This window comes from Watersipora subatra, chromosome 11 (assembly GCF_963576615.1).
Source record: "Watersipora subatra chromosome 11, tzWatSuba1.1, whole genome shotgun sequence".
In the NCBI taxonomy this organism is placed as follows: domain Eukaryota; kingdom Metazoa; phylum Bryozoa; class Gymnolaemata; order Cheilostomatida; family Watersiporidae; genus Watersipora; species Watersipora subatra.
In genome coordinates, this window is record NC_088718.1 from 23,994,305 (window position 1) to 24,011,142 (window position 16,838).

General features: G+C 39.7%; 1 protein-coding gene across 1 annotated transcript in view; it reads left to right on the top strand.

The window, feature by feature from the left end:
• The window catches only part of LOC137407884 (uncharacterized), a 32,768-nt gene extending 19,013 nt beyond the window's left edge, over positions 1-13,755 (top strand). The window contains exons 19-37 of the mRNA XM_068094265.1: positions 518-660; positions 793-938; positions 1,018-1,214; positions 1,385-1,543; positions 2,163-2,311; positions 3,680-3,846; positions 4,644-4,827; positions 5,898-6,120; positions 6,267-6,458; positions 6,666-6,750; positions 7,751-7,955; positions 8,242-8,444; positions 8,827-9,183; positions 9,379-9,548; positions 10,129-10,304; positions 10,830-11,027; positions 11,662-11,758; positions 12,402-12,604; positions 13,203-13,755. Coding sequence (XP_067950366.1) covers positions 518-660; positions 793-938; positions 1,018-1,214; positions 1,385-1,543; positions 2,163-2,311; positions 3,680-3,846; positions 4,644-4,827; positions 5,898-6,120; positions 6,267-6,458; positions 6,666-6,750; positions 7,751-7,955; positions 8,242-8,444; positions 8,827-9,183; positions 9,379-9,548; positions 10,129-10,304; positions 10,830-11,027; positions 11,662-11,758; positions 12,402-12,604; positions 13,203-13,290 — 3,342 coding nt within the window. The 3' untranslated portion in view covers positions 13,291-13,755. The remainder of the gene's footprint in view (positions 1-517; positions 661-792; positions 939-1,017; positions 1,215-1,384; positions 1,544-2,162; positions 2,312-3,679; positions 3,847-4,643; positions 4,828-5,897; positions 6,121-6,266; positions 6,459-6,665; positions 6,751-7,750; positions 7,956-8,241; positions 8,445-8,826; positions 9,184-9,378; positions 9,549-10,128; positions 10,305-10,829; positions 11,028-11,661; positions 11,759-12,401; positions 12,605-13,202) is intronic.
• Positions 13,756-16,838: the final 3,083 nt, after the last annotated feature.

Sequence of the window (16,838 nt, forward strand, 5' to 3'; positions counted from 1 at the left end):
CTGACATCAACCAGCTCATTCAATTAGGACTTTCATGTGAATAGAATGTTCTCGAATGTCCTCTCCGCAATCAGGCTTTGTTTATTTGCATATTAAGTTAGTTTCACAAATGAGAAGGAGTTCAGTTGACGTTTTTTTTGATAGACTCTCAGTTCATATTTCAACGTCAGTCTGAGTAGTTCAAGCCACATAATGCACTTGGCCGGTCGGAATATGCTTGGGATTAATTGGTTTCATTGTAAGAAGGAAATCACGTGTTTGTACATTTGAGAGAGGGGATAACTTTTGATCCTTACAATTTATACTTCATGAATAGTTTCATTGAGGAGACTGACAGTGTATTTCTATATGTGTTTAAAAATAAAGGCCCGTGATACATCGAAGCCGCTATAGTTGAAACCATGAAGTTGGATTGCTGTTCAGTTAATTTAATTAAACTGGAGCCGATAACTCCTAACAAGTAGCGTTACTCCTATATCATCTTGCATGCTTGCACTGTGTGCTCTGATTCATTTAGGTGGAAAGCCAGGGCTCTGAGTTTGTGTGTGACCCTTGTCCAGCCGGCCTTGGTGGGAATGGCCAAACCTGCTATGACGTGAATGAATGCATCACTGAATCGCCCTGCCAGCAAATATGCGAAAACACAGCTGGCTCTTTCCTGTTAGTAATATTCTCGTTTGTTTAATATTTGAGTCAATGGCTACTATTAGTTTGTTTAGTTGAGCTCTTTCCGGTGTCCAGTCGGCTCTACCCACCAGTGTTCATGTCAAATCTTACCGTCAACCTATGCAGGTGCTCATGTGATGAGGGGTACGCTCTGGCAGCTGATGGCCGATCGTGTGGAGATATAAATGAGTGCTTGCTGTCCCAAGATGACTGTGACAGCATGGCAACATGCACCAATACTGTTGGTGGTTGGAACTGTACATGTGACGAAGGTAAGCGCTGCATTCACTCGCTAGAAATATGCATGGCATATGTGGAGAGGGACGCTGTATTCCAACACTTCTAATACAGGTTATGAAGGGTCAGGAACTCTGGGCAGCTGTCAGAACATCGATGAGTGCGCTACAAACGCATTTGATTGTCCAGAGAACTCAGGCTGTATTGACACCGTTGGTTCATACAGCTGCCCCTGTGACTATGGCTATAAAGCGAGCGGAGATGTCTGTGAAAACATTGATGAGTGTGGACTGGGTAACATCTGTGAGCAGGTTGGTTCATTTTGCTTGTGTCTAGCTAGTGTATAGTTACACAAATATTCATCAACGTGCTGTTATAAAATACTCTATTCATAATTTGTGTGATATTTTTAGTATTTAGAAAAAACTTTGATGGAGAAATCAAGACTACCACTGATAAGTTAGTTGTCCTTCTTTTCTAGATCTGTGTCGACGACATAGGCTCCTACACTTGCGCTTGTGAGGACAACTTCCAACTGAATGAGACCGACTTAGCCACGTGTGTCGCCGACCAAGTTTGCACTACCACTGCTGACATCACTTCCTGTGACAATGGAAACTCGAGGTCTACATGTGCGAAGGTACAGTTTTGCCGTACTTACATATCTGTTAGTTTTATCCGCAAAACATTACAAATAATAATAACTTTTTTTTTGTCAGTTGACCAGAGCTCTTTAATCTAGTGCACTACTCACAATCTTATTCGAATGTGTTGCTGTCTGTCTGTCTGTCCTGAGGACCTGAGGTTCCCTTACCAAGCTGAGGCTGCTCCGTCACTCTGTACACCTAATCACTGAGCTACAAAATACTTTCAATGGCCCATAGCTAATAGCTAATTTAGCTATTTTAGCTAATGGCTAACAATACTAAGAATTAATAAAAAGGCTTGTTCTTTTGTTTTTAGCAAAAAGGTTTTGCGATTTAATAAAGGATAATGAGAGCGAGAGGTTGTCCTTATTTAAAACTTGAGCTAGTGAAATAGTGTTTAGGTGCTCAACTGAGGATGTTATTGAAAAAGGAGAATAAAAGGAAAAAATATCTTTGGGTGTATTCTTAAGTCTTCCATCTGGAATGCTTTCCAATTTTTGACTATTATGAGTTCGACCGGTTGATTGAATCTGATTTATGTCATAACTCTGACCCTGCCTTTCCATGGTCACTTACTATCATTAACCGTTTGAGTACCTTTCTGACTGACAGGACACAACTGGAGCAGTGCTGTGCTTCTGTCCCAAAGGCTTCACACTAGACAGCAGTAAAGTCTGCCAGGATACAGACGAATGCGCGACGGGTGACAACCTCTGCAGCTCAGTTACAAGCACCTGCGTGAATCAGCCTGATGGCCAAGGGTAAGAAGAAGATATTTTTCTTTCCTGCTAACAAAATCTTTTTCAGTGTAACAAGAGATGATAAGTGATGATTAGCTGGCAGTAAGTAGGCTGTTGTGTGTTAGGGTTGGATCACTTGCCCCCCTCATTCAGCCGGTAATTAGAGATGCCCCGATTCTAATTTCACCAGCCGATTCAGATACCGATTCGATATACCGATTCTTAATGAAAAATAATCCGATTCAGATACCGATTCAGATTCTTTTGTGTTGCATAGACAGTTGTTCATTTTATTATGCAAGTATAAATATAATGCAAAGAAAATATAAATATTAATGTATTTATTTGTTTGTATTTATGAAAAAAGATATACATGTATATATATTCACATACTGACATACCGTGCATCTAATAACAGAACAGTCCATGTTTCTTGAAATATGTTATTATTAATGGTAATTACAGTTAGTGGTACAGTTTTCTCTGTGATAATGAAGTCTCTCTTCTACTGCTGAACAAACTGCTGCGCCTGTACAAGTCTAAAGCAAATAAATGCGTCTTTTAATTACCGTTAGTGATTCAATTATCTCAGTGAGACGTCTTTATCTTCTATCACTATCGATGTAGCCAGTCGTACTGAAGGACTCGCACGCTACAGATGATGGAGGGCAGGCTAAACACCGATAAGCCACTGAGGTTATTTTATGCGATACAAGCGATACATCATATCGTCAGGATCAAGAGAAAGAGAGATAGATAACTTTATGCATCAACTGCTCAAATTACTTTCGCAATGCTAGTAAATAGAAACATTACACCGCATTCTTGTTGCTCATTATGGTTCTCTTGTTCGTGATTGGCTGCAACAAATCATATCGCTGTAATTGGGAAATACCGCACTTAGTGAGTACGTCCTGACTAAAGCCAAAATATTGCGCAGCTGTGTGGATGGCTATAGAGGCTATAGAGGTATAGACATGAAATAGATTGTGTGACAGGCTTGGAAATCATTAGATAAAAGCAAGGAACTTGCAGCTGATGATTTGTTATTAAAGTAGCCGGCTAAAATACAGGTTTCTGCTAAATAGTTGATATGTAAAAAGTATCTGAAGTGTCCGATTTTTAAGAAAAGATCGGCCGATACCGATTCAGATACTTAATACCCATATCGGCACCGATACCGATTCCAATATTGAAATCGGGGCAACTCTACCGGTAATTCAATGTTGTTCTTGTGAGTCATCTTCTCGTGCTAGAAAATCACAAATATTTTGTATGCTCTTTTGATGTGACATTATTGCTAGAATTAAATCATTCACTCCAGTGTTATTTCATATTTTCTAGCCCTAGTCTAAATATAGAGATCATATCATAGTTCAATTATTTCAGATACACTTGCACATGTAATGAAGGATTCCAAACATCATCAGATGGAGTGACTTGTGAAGACACCGATGAGTGTCTGGTCAGCAATGGTGGTTGTGAGGGTGAATGCCTGAACACAGTTGGTTCTTACGCGTGCAGCTGTTCATCAGGATACACGCTTTCTTCTGATGGTAAGTCTGTCCATTTACCGTATCTGTTCAGTTGGCTCTTACGCGTGCAGCTGTTAATCAGGATATACACTTTCTTCTGATGGTAAGTCTGCCCATTCACCGTATCTGTTCAGTTGGTTCTTACGTGTGCAGCTGTTAATCAGGATACACGCTTTCTTCTGATGGTAAGTCTGCCCATTCACCGTATCTGTTCAGTTGGTTCTTACGCGTGCAGCTGTTAATCAGGATACACGCTTTCTTCTGATGGTAAGTCTGCCCATTCACCGTATCTGTTCAGTTGGTTCTTACGTGTGCAGCTGTTAATCAGGATACACGCTTTCTTCTGACGGTAAGTCCGTTCATTCACCGTATCTTTTCATTGTTATGCAGATGTTTGATTTGGTAAATAAACTTGATTCGTTATTTTTAACAAGTTGGATTGAATACATTTAGTCATTAGCCATGTTCTACTTTTAGCCTACCTACATCATTGAGTTGAACTAAGGCTAGTTGAACTAAGGCTAATTGAACTGAGGCTACTTGAACTGAGGCTAGTTGAACTAAGGCTAGTTGAACTAAGGCTAGTTGAACTGAGGCTACTTGAACTGAGGCTAGTTGAACTAAGGCTAGTTGAACTAAGGCTAGTTAAACTATAGCTAGTTGAACGATTGCTAGTTGAGCTGAGGCTAAATGAACATATCCTTGTCCGGTTTGATGTAGTGAATGATATCCTTAGTACAACTATATGTAGGGAATGATAGCCAGAGAGGAGCATATGGCATTGTGTAGTTCTAGTAATAAATTGTGATCTGCTTTAGGTACAACTTGTTCAAATGTTGATGAGTGTTCATCAGACGTAACCAATGACTGTGATGCTCTATATGGTATTTGCATCGACGAGGACAAGGGCGATTCATATCCTCTTGGATACACTTGTAGTTGTGAAGCTGGCTATGTCATCAGTAATGATGGATTCACCTGCACTGATCTCAATGAGTGCAAGTAAGTGTCTCTCAGAATGACTGCTTTTACTTAGAGGAATTGAACTTGAAGTCTGCTAGTCTCATTTCATTAGATAGGTGTGCATTAGGTGTTGGCATACTTATTTAGTGGCTTCAGTTTGCCCCAAGCTAGAGGTCAAATTTAGGTCTCGGCAATTCGGTCAGCAATTCAGTCAGCATTCCTCAAAATGAGTGTTTTTATTATTTATGTGGGCAAATCTTGACCATCTGAAGGCACATATCTACATGTAGATCCTCACATTGCCAATATTCCAATAATAGACGAGTGTAGGCCTCAACCTATTCTAATAATAGACGAGTGTAGGCCTCAACTTATTCTAATAATAGACTAATGTGGACCTCAACCTATTCTAATAATAGACGAGGGTAGGCTTCAACCTATTCTAATAATAGACGAGTGTAGGCCTCAATCTATTCTAATAATAGACAAGTGTAGCCTCAACCTATTCTAATAATAGACGAGTGTAGCCCTCAACCTATTTTAATAATAGATGAATGTGGACCTCAACCTACTCTAATAATAGACGAGTGTAGGCCTCAACCTATTCTAATAATAGACAAGTGTAGGCGTCAACCTATTCTAATAATAGACAAGTGTAGGCGGCAACCTATTCTAATAATAGACGAGTGTAGAGGTCAACCTATTCTAATAATAGATGAGTGTAGGCCTTAACCTATTCTAATAATAGATGAGCATAGGCCTCAACCTATTCTAATAATAGATGAGCGTAGGCCTCAACCTATTCTAATAATAGATGAGCGTAGACCTCAACCTACTCTATTAATAGACGAGTGTAGGCTTCAACCTACTCTAATAATAGACGAATGTGGACCTCAACCTATTCTAATAATAGACGAGGGTAGGCTTCAACCTATTCTATTAATAGACGAGTGTAGGCTTCAACCTACTATAATAATAGACGAGTGTAGGCCTCAACCTACAATAAAAACTATTTACAGTGTAATTGCTTATGTAAAGCAATTAAGAATTGTACTCTCTTGTATGCAGCCACATTTTAAGTACTGCAAGGTTTGTGTCTATGATCACAGCACAGCGGATAGAGGAAACTGTATGCAGGGCTGTTCAAACAACATCGGTAGTTACTCATGCTATTGTGGAAGTGGATATTCCCTCAATGCTACTACATTGACCTCTTGTGACAACATTGATGAGTGCGCATCGACCAACACACATAACTGTTATTCTGATAGCCTCTGCACTGACACAAGTGGGAGCTATGAATGCGCCTGCCCTACTGGGTTCATTCTCAAGGTAAAACATGCTCAATTGTGTACAGTAGTGTGTCATAACTGAGGCATGATAGTGTCAATGATCATAGCTGTTGTCCACTAGTGTAATGTAATGTCATACATCGTTCTCTTTGTCACTGTTACCCTTGGAGTTGTCTTTTCTTATAGTCGGATGGCTTTACTTGTGAATCCATAGACAAATGTGCGAGCAACAACAATTGTACAGAGACATGCTCTGTCATAAACGGCACAGACACTTGCCAGTGTCCACGGGGCTACGGCCTTGACACCGACCGAGTCACCTGCATTGACATTGATGAGTGCGCTGCAGGAACGGATGTGTGCACTTCGGAGAATAATGTGAGTTGTATTCTCATGTATACTTGAGTCTAGGAACTTCCTTCCATCTCGTATCTTAGCAGAATGTCTTTAAAGTTTCTATGAAATATGACTTTACACTACTTGTTGGGAGATTTGTAAAAAATTGCTATTTTCATTGCACATTTACATCGAGAATGTAGTTGCCCTACATATGCTAATATGAACATGTTGTCTGTCACAATGCAGGTACAGTGCTCCAACACTCTGGGTGGTTACGAGTGCATCTGTGTATCAGCCCAGTACACGCAAGTAGAATCTGCCAAGTGCATTGGTGAGTGTCTACCCACCCCTTTACCAGTCGGTAGTTAGGAGTACAAAATCTGTACCCTAGTCAGTAATTTGGAGTACAAAATCTGTACACTAGTCAGTAATTTGGAGTACAAAATCTGTACCCTAGTCAGTAATTTGGAGTACAAACTCTGTACAATAGTTAGTAGTTAGTTAAGAGTACAGACTCTGTACACTAGTCAGTAGTTAGGAGTACAGACTCTGTACACTAGTCAGTAGTTAGGAGTACAGACTCTGTACACTAGTCAGTAGTTAGTTAAGAGTACAAGCTCTGTACACTAGTCAGTAGTTTGGAGTACAAGCTCTGTACACTAGTCAGTAATTTGGAGTATGAACTCTGTACACTAGTCAGTAATTTGGAGTACAAAATCTGTACCCTAGTCAGTAATTTGGAGTACAAACTCTGTACAATAGTTAGTAGTTAGTTAAGAGTACAGACTCTGTACACTAGTCAGTAGTTAGGAGTACAGACTCTGTACACTAGTCAGTAGTTAGGAGTACAGACTCTGTACACTAGTCAGTAGTTAGTTAAGAGTACAAGCTCTGTACACTAGTCAGTAGTTTGGAGTACAAGCTCTGTACACTAGTCAGTAATTTGGAGTATGAACTCTGTACACTAGTCAGTAATTTGGAGTACAAGCTCTGTACACTAGTCAGTAATTTGGAGTACAGACTCTGTACACTAGTCAGTAGTTAGGAGTACAGACTCTGTACACTAGTCAGTAGTTAGTTAAGAGTACAGACTCTGCACACTAGTCAGTAGTTAGGAGTACAGACTCTGTACACTAGTCAGTAGTTAGTTAAGAGTACAAGCTCTGTACACTAGGTAGCAGTGGTGGAAGTGCAAACATTCAACTCAATTCGGACTTCACTTGCTAATTACCCATCACCCTGAGAATATTTGCTAACGCAAGGTTAGTATTTGAACTTGTTAATATATGCTAGCAAAAAGGACCATAATGCTTGCTATTTACAAAATGCAGACGTAGATGAGTGTGCTGCCGGTCCAACACCTTGCCCCGCAAACAGTTACTGTGAGAACATCATCAATGGCTACAATTGCACCTGCTCTCCCGGATTCACTCCCAGTGGAGACATCTGTGTTGATGTGAATGAGTGTGCGTCTGCTGATACTAACCTTTGCCTCCAAACGCTCGCTTCTTGTACGAACACTGAAGGGGGCTATACGTGAGTAGCTTTCATACTGAAGGGGGCTATACGCGAGTAGCTTTTATACTAAAGGGGGCTATAAGTGAGTAGCTTTCATACTGAAGGGGGCTATACGTGAGTAGCTTTCATACTAAAGATGATAGTCGACTTCATTGGATGCCACAACTGCTGGCAAATGAGCAATACTACTTTACATTGATTATGGCTGACATTACAGCTACATGAAACAGTCACTTCATCTTCATCCATTTGCTGGTTAGGGTTGCCATACAAAGTATAGATGGGAGCTGGTTGTGTTTTTTAGGTGTGAGTGTAGCGAAGGGTACGAGGGTGATGGAATCACCTGCACAGATATAAATGAGTGCATCTCTGACAATGAATGTGACGAACGGGCAGAGAGAGGAATCTGTACCAACACCGATGGTAGTTACACATGCAGCTGCGCTTCAGGTTATGTAATTACCTCCTCGCAGAGCTGTGATGACATAGATGAATGTATGAACTTAGGTAAGTATAGCTCGTACTATTAGCAGTAATAGTCACGCATTAGATAGACCAATCAACGCTTGGGTCTCAACTCGTTGGTCATTCATTAGACAGTCCGAGTCTGCGTCAATAATCATTTTGCCAAAAGGCGAGTATATGATTGTAATTAACGTCGTGTCACCGATGTCATTTTTCTCTTACTCTACTCTCTTTAGACAGTTGTTTTTACTTTCTTTAAATATATCCATTGTTTGTATTCATATAATTTGTCGGTGTGATCTTGCTGCATGTTATTCTACACAGCTATTCTATTATATTCTCCCTCTTAGAGAAACCTAGTATTAATCTAATATGCTATACGCTAACTAGCATGATAATAAGATGATATTCACTAATGTTTTAGTCATTTACAATGTGAGCTGTGCCCAGACATGCGTGAACACTCCCGGCTCCTTCAAGTGCGACTGCCAGAGTGGATTCTCTCTTGACGTGGATGGCATTTCCTGTACCCCTCAGGTTGAGTGCGAAGCCAACAACGCTGTCGTCTGCCCTAATGGCTGCGTTAAGCTGAATGGAAATGACACGTGTTCGTGTGAGTCTGGCTTCGAAGTGAGCCCCAGCGACAGCCTATCATGCATCAACATCGACGAGTGTGCCCGTGACTTGGACAACTGCCAGGGTGACTGCAACGATACTGTCGGATCTTTCGACTGCTCCTGCAGCGACAGCTACATCCTTGGACCAAACAATGAATGTGACGGTATGATTTGTGCCTTCCTCTTATTTGATATTATTATGTTTATTTCCTCTGCCTGTTACTTATAAAATGCATCATATTATAAAGTTAAAGCTCTATTTACGATTGGCGTAACATACAATGTACAATGTGAACGAATATTTGACTCCGCATGAAGACATTTCCAGCATGAGGTATGCATGTCAATGACTTTGGCAGATCGAAATGGAGGTTTCAGCAATTACTCATCTCCTAGTAACTGCACAGAGCAGTGTGGTGCAACAGGAATGTCCTATCAGAATAGAACATGTACCAACCCGACACGTGAAGGAAATGGACTTGACTGCGATGGTCCTTACGTTTTGGAAATTCCCTGCAATCGCATACTGGTAAATCTCTTGTAAACATTCTGATAAATACTTTGCTACCAATTATTTTTTGCAATACGCACGCAAGTGAGTTTTGGCAAACAAAAAATTATGTTTTTCAGATCATGATGGACAGCCATTTTACAGAAGCTTATGCTATAGTGTATACTATAGCATAAGCTTCTTGTTGGACGTAGAGAGGTATGCCTTTATGTCCAACAAGAAGAGTAGCTTTTGTTGTGCCTAAAGAAGTATGCCTTTATGTCCAACAAGAAGAGTAGGTCTTGTTGTGCCTAAAGAGGCAGCTATAGACATACCAGTTTTGTCAAACATTATGACGAGCTCAAAGGTAAAAAAGTGTTTACAAAAAATGTTTACTTGTGAAACTTGAGAAAAACCTTTGTCCGTGAGCCACGCATATCTTTCAACATTTTCATAATCAACAGAATTTTGGAACGACTAACACATGTGTGTTCATCAGAACTCAATGTTCTAGCCCAATAAGAATATTTGCAAAATAGCCCACTCTTCTTTGCAGGCAATTTTATGTAACACGGTGTTATCTTTCCTCTCAGCTTTTTGGAATTGTTTTTTACTTCAGTGCCCTGATGATCTCGAGTATGGGGTAACCCTTGACCTTTCCGGTGTGTCTGCTGCCAATTTTGCGTACGCCTTGGCAGACTTCAGTGAAGCTGCTGCCACTGCTATCAATGGCTACTGTACCCTGGATGTCAGCAATGCTCAACAGTGCTGCAACACGAATAACACTCTCGAGTCGTACGTATCGCTTCTTACCACTTTAAGTCTTGTCAGTACTGGGTCAAGTTAGGGTCAATGTTGCCTTGGCACATCATACTAGAGTTCATGTTACCTTGGTATATCCTACTAGAGTCACTATTACTTTGGGACATCCTACTAGAGTCACCGTTACTTTGGTACATTTTATTAGGGCCACTGCTACCTTGGTACATTTTGTTAAGGTCACCGCTACCTTGGTACATTTTACTAGGAGCACAATTATTAGTTCAGGTGTATCCCTGCTGCATTCTAAGAATCACAATGGATAAAACGGTCTCCTAAAACTGATCATTTGCTTGATGAGATGTTTTGAGTCGAACATCTAAGAACGCATCCAGCAATTGTGTAATTACTATCGTATTCTGGTAAAGTTTCTATACGTGTGTTCAATTATTCCCTCGAATACTCTAGCCTAAAGAAGAAAATTAATTGCCATTCGCAGTCTTAATATTCTATTAAACTCTTAACCTCTAGAAACAGTTGCAGCTGTTATGTTTGCTGCAGGCCAGTGAACAAAACCTTTGTCGATGCAAGTCAAGTGTCAGTTCTTGCTCTGGACACCTCAGCAGGAAGTATGCTTGTCATTACAATTGAGTTTGATAGCGGCAATGACGTGTGCAGTGCAGTCGGCTCTCGACGAAAAAGAGCAATTATCAATCTGCAGCAAGACCTTCTCCTCTCAATTGTATCTTCTGAAACAGTGTAAGTTTAGTAAACCCTTAAACTAGTGTAGGTTTATTAATCCCTTAAACTAGTGTAGGTCTAGTAAACCCCTTAAACTAGTGTAGGTCTAGTAAACCCCTTAAACTAGTGTAGGTCTAGTAAACCCCTTAAACTAGTGTAGGTCTAGTAAACCCCTTAAACTAGTGTAGGTCTAGTAAACCCCTTAAACTAGTGTAGGTCTAGTAAACCCCTTAAACTAGTGTAGGTCTAGTAAACCCCTTAAACTAGTGTAGGTCTAGTAAACCCCTTAAACTAGTGTAGGTCTAGTAAACCCCTTAAACTAGTGTAGGTCTAGTAAACCCCTTAAACTAGTGTAGGTCTAGTAAACCCCTTAAACTAGTGTAAGTCTAGTAAACCCCTTAAACTAGTGTAGGTTTCACAAACATTTATATCAGTTGAAGTGGTTCGGCAATGAGACTGTATTGAAATCCAAATAGTTACCCAAAATTTGAAATAATTGCCAAGAGCTATGAGTTGTATTGACATTATAACACCTTTTTGCCAGCAATGATTGTCAGTGCCGATACACAAATACATTTTCCAGTCTGTTTTACACATACCAGTTACAATTTCTGAACGCACACCCATCGCTAGTGCCCATGTTCTATTGCAGGCTGACACAGTTTCAGCAAACGGTTCAGGCAGCGCTGACCGCAGCAAACATTACAGTAATTGTTGGAGCCATACCTACGCCAAGCATTGCTCAGCAGGTAGGATTAAGCGGTGCTCTAAGTGAACAAACTTTTATATCATTGACTGTGCGACTAGCTAGAGAGTTCTTATGAGCTGAGGGGCGCGTTTAAATTTGCGGGACCATCTTATTGATATTGAGATATTTTGTACATTTTGCTTTGTTTTTTTCTAGCAAATCGAAATAAACTAGTGCTTTTCTTTTTGGATAGCTTTAAAATTAAAATTGCTGTGGGCAACATTCAAACTTGTTTCACCTAATTGAAGGTATTCATTTTAAAGGGTTGATTATAAAAGTATCACTCATAAAGGGTTGAATGTGAAGGTATCGCTCCTAAAGGGTTGAATGTGGAGGTATCACTTCCAAGCAATACTTAGCAAATAGTGAAGAGGTCAAGGTCAACATATGGTGTGCTTCTGAAAACTGAGATCTTGTTTCGACAACTTCTTTTATTTTAGCTTATCTTAATATTTAGTTTATTTTTATCATATCACAATCGCATCTAGCATTGCATTTAGTTTGTGTTGTTTTTATTTGATCATGTATAATATATACTTCATCATTTATCCTTATTATTTCTGTGTAGTATTTGAGTTATGGCTAAAAATGGATGAATATGCAGTAACATTCAGGCCTTGAATCTTACTTCTAATACTATGCAGGTGACGACAACTACTCCAGCTCCCACTTCAACCAGCGCACAGGTGTCTACAGCCGACCAATCAGCAATCACATCATCATCCACCGCTGGTGTGACAGAAGCGCCACCTGCTAAGTTGGCTAGCTGGGTCATACCAGTCGCTGTTGTGGCATCGCTTGTTGTCGTCGCTGCAATTGTCGTAGTTGTGGTTCTGCTTTTGAAGAGGTAAGTTACCAGTTTTGTACTCATTAATGACCAATCAAACAATGATATGCCTGCAATACCACTTGTTACCCATCTAAACAGATCACTATGTTTAGGTATTCATACAGATTGTTATGTATAGGTATTCATACTGATTGCTACGTATAGGCATTCATACTGATTGCTACGTATAGGTATTCATACTGATTGCTACGTATAGGTATTCATACTGATTGCTACGTATAGGTAATTATATAGATTGCTATGTATAAGTATTTAATATATGTTATATATGAGTATTTATACAGATCACTATGTATAGGTATTCATACAGATTGTTATGTTCAGGTATTCATACAGCTTGTTATGTAAAGGTATTCGTAAAGATTGTTATGTAGAGGTATTCATGCAGATGCTGAAATTAGCCATTGGCAATGTGCCAGGCTGATGGCAAGTAGCAGGCAACTACATTTTCTGTTTTATAAGCCATTTTTAATATTAGTGCAACGCCAGCAATTCCACTACTTCAGCGACACATACTGTGTGTCCCAACAGCTATATCTAAGTTTTTAAAATAGTAGCCTGTCCAGTACTTCAACTTGAACCAACTTTATTTCAGGCCCAGGAAGGTGGCTTCTAGTGATGCTGATGACGTTCAATCACAGCAGGAAGGAAGCTATCGTCAGACACAGCAACAACAAGCATAAGCTTGAATCTATCAGAACCTCCTTTATTTCTTCCATCCAAGTTTTTAAACTCTATTTTGGTATCTTTTTATTGTATTGTGATCTGAAAATCTCATAGAAAGAGCAGTTTTGCTCTGTTTATATATTTTTACAAAAGTTGACTTTTTCTTGTTTGCTATTCTTATTTCACTTTTGACATAAACAATGTTGTACTACCTTGCGAATGTCGCACTATAATGCGAATGTCGCACTTCTTTTATGCTCAAGTTTAAATTACTGTGTGTACATTTTAAAGCAGTAAATCAGAGTAATGCTGCGCTGCCGGGGACGCGAGTTGCTCTCTAAAGCAATGACGAGCCTGTCCTACTCTAGGAATTAGGCTCTGAAGCTAACTATGACCGTCTCAGGATTCACCAAGTGCGCTGTGTTCCCAGTGATAGCCCTTTGCTATGCATTGCAATGACGGCTTTGTATGCTTGGCTTGGAAAAGGATTCTGTGAACTTCAGTGATATTGCGGATGGTTCTAAAAGAGCCTTTAAACAAGTCAAGGACACATTTTAGCCTTAGCAAGTAGCAGTTAACGTAAAGTGAGCCTCTGGTATGATGTGCTGCTATATATATATATTTTATGCTAAATACAACCAATCTCACTCATTAAACTTGAGTTTTTCTCTTTTGTGAAGTTGGTCGATTGTCAATCATTACTCGTTTTTACTTACAACAAAATAACGAAAGTGACTCCATTAAAAGTGAGCAAACAAAGTGTAAACTGCAGTCAGCAAGTTATCACAGAAGTGGCGGGTTGCAGTTAAATTACTAGACAGTCTGCTAGCTTTTTCGTTTTTATTATTTTGTCATCGCAAAAGGCTCTCCTTTTATCTTGGGTATTGTTATGTTCTAGCAATGCGAACAACTTTTACAAAAAGCATTTTATTTCAAATCTACTGAACTTTGCAAATTGTCTTATTATTTGTAACAAATGTTGTAGCGACTAAAGGGTGGTTGAACGGGAAAAATACAACTGGCCCTTGATCTGGGTCATCAGTATTTATAGATGGCAGTGCAAATACAGTAAATGAATTTAAGCCGCATCGTTATTATTATTGCACTAATGTCAAGAACTCAATCGCAAGGACTAAGGTGTTGACTACCATCACAATAGAACTTGTTATTAGTATGCTACTGTGTAAATGGATGAAGATCTTTGCCAGTCTCTACGTATACTGTTCAATGGCTTTGGTGTCTTCAAATAAATCTACAAGGATAGCTGACCATTCCGTATATTTGGAGTTGTGACATCAACCAATAATGCTATATAACAGGCGAGTCTTATGCCATGCACTATCTGCTAAGTGGCAGCTGTCACCAAACAACATTATAACTAAGTAGCTGTGAGGAGAGATACAGCAACTATGGAAATACGTTTCAAAGGCATCAAAATGATGAAGATGGTAAGAATCTTTTATTTTTAGAAACCAGATTTTAAAATGACGAGATTATGAAATTGGGGAGTAGTTTATTAGGTTGCCATTGTGGTTAAATAAGCCATTGACAGCTTTAGAAGGTGCTGAGAATGGTGAGTTAAACACAGGTAGAATGACAGTAATTTAATTGGAAAGTAAATACATACAGTATGTAGTAAACGGATTTAGAACAAAATTTTTGGGCATAACTGAATTGAAGCAGCTGAAATGACTGTCTGTTGTAAATGCGTTATGCGAGAGTGAACCCGAGCTTGTTACGGAGTGAAAAGATGGTTTTAATGACACAAGCAGCGTGTTAGAGTCCCAGTGTCAGAGTTAGAGTCCCAGTGTCAGAGTTAGAGTCCCAGTGTCAGAGTTAGAGTCCCAGTGTCAGAGTTAGAGTCCCAGTGTCAGAGTTAGAGTCCCAGTGTCAGAGTTAGAGTCCCAGTGTCAGAGTTAGAGTCCCAGTGTCAGAGTTAGAGTCCCAGTGTCAGAGTTAGAGTCCCAGTGTCAGACTTGTTTATTCAAGAATTAACAGCTGCTAAACCAGTTAGATTGTTTTTACCAAGGCCAATTACTGCTGAATCGACTTGCCATGTTTAAGATGGAAAGATAGATAGTGAAGAAGGGTGGTATAGGTTGAGAATATGGCCCTGCGGAGCTGATGAAAATAGATTGTTAAGTAGATAAAATGATGTGACAAAAAGATGCAGCAGAAACCACTAGAAATTTGACCGTCCAAAACATTTGTGAGGTGAAAAGCCTCATGGCATGATACGGAAGCCACGTTGTGGTTCAAGAAAAGTGTAGCTATGGTTGAGGAGTCATTATTGGCCTAACCATCAGGCTCTGGGCTAGACTGTAGTGACTTTAGTAAGGAGGATGGTGGTCGGAGTGGCTGCACTAAAACGGTAGGTAAATTTAGCGGTGGCACAAGGTCTGACTGAGCATAAGAACAGCCCAAGGAGACGACCATAACAGAGTTAGGCAACAGAGTCATTACATGTAGTGATGTGATTATGTGCATGTACAGTCAACTGGACTCATCGGTAGATGAGCCACTAAAAAAGGATCTTTTATTTTAAAAGGAAAAAGGGCATGTTGTATTTTGTAACTTTACAGTGAAAGTTATGTCATCAGCAAACTGAATAATTGGAGTTATATTATCAACTAATAGCACAATTAGAGGCAATCGAATAACTACAGGCCTATACTAGTAGGCAGTAACTAATCTGTCTGAACTAAAATTAAATCGTAAGAAAATCCTGAGCTAATCAAAAGAGCCAGTATGCTTCTTTCTACATGATGCGAAAAAAAACAAAAGACCACAGCAGAGTTTTAGACTCGTGTGCACTGGTCCAAGGTCAATTCATTTTTACCAATTTGCTTGCTTTGCACTATACAGTATTGAAATCACTAATCTAAATATATATTTCTCAGTCTGTTTTCGGTACGTACAGTTTTAACTATTATTAGAATCTTGGAATAAAGAATCTGTACCAAAGAAAACTTGATCCCTGACCCTCCGGTTCACGAATCCAACGCTGTACCGGTTCAGCCACAGAGCTTGATAGACTAGCTATGCCTTATATATCGCTATATGAGAGCAAATATCATGACGCAGTCATGTTATTTGTGTCATGGCGTACTGTCTTTAAAAGCCCTAGCTATTATTACAACGCTTACTAAAATTTTCCATTGACTATGTGCCAGGCTAATAGCAAGTGGCAGGCGACTATCATTACTTCTCAATTGTTTAAAAGCTGATTTTTAATACCCGTGCAACGCCGGGAAGCACAGCTAGTCTTTACTATAATACAAGCTGTGTTCATCTGTAGCCATGGTCAAAGTGTTAAGAAAAAAGATTACGTCACACAGAAGATCAAACTCTGATATACCGTGTTGCAGCCAGGAGCGCCAACTGCACCACTCAACCGCCTTGCCGAATTGAAGAATAATTACGTATATAGCTATTACACCTGATGATCTCTCATGGCACACCAGACTGTCAGCGTGCTAGTTTCTATAAATAGAAGTTGATGCGCAACAACAAATAATGAGTTGTCTTCTCTCAGATGAGAATACTGTATTATGTGGCTAGCACA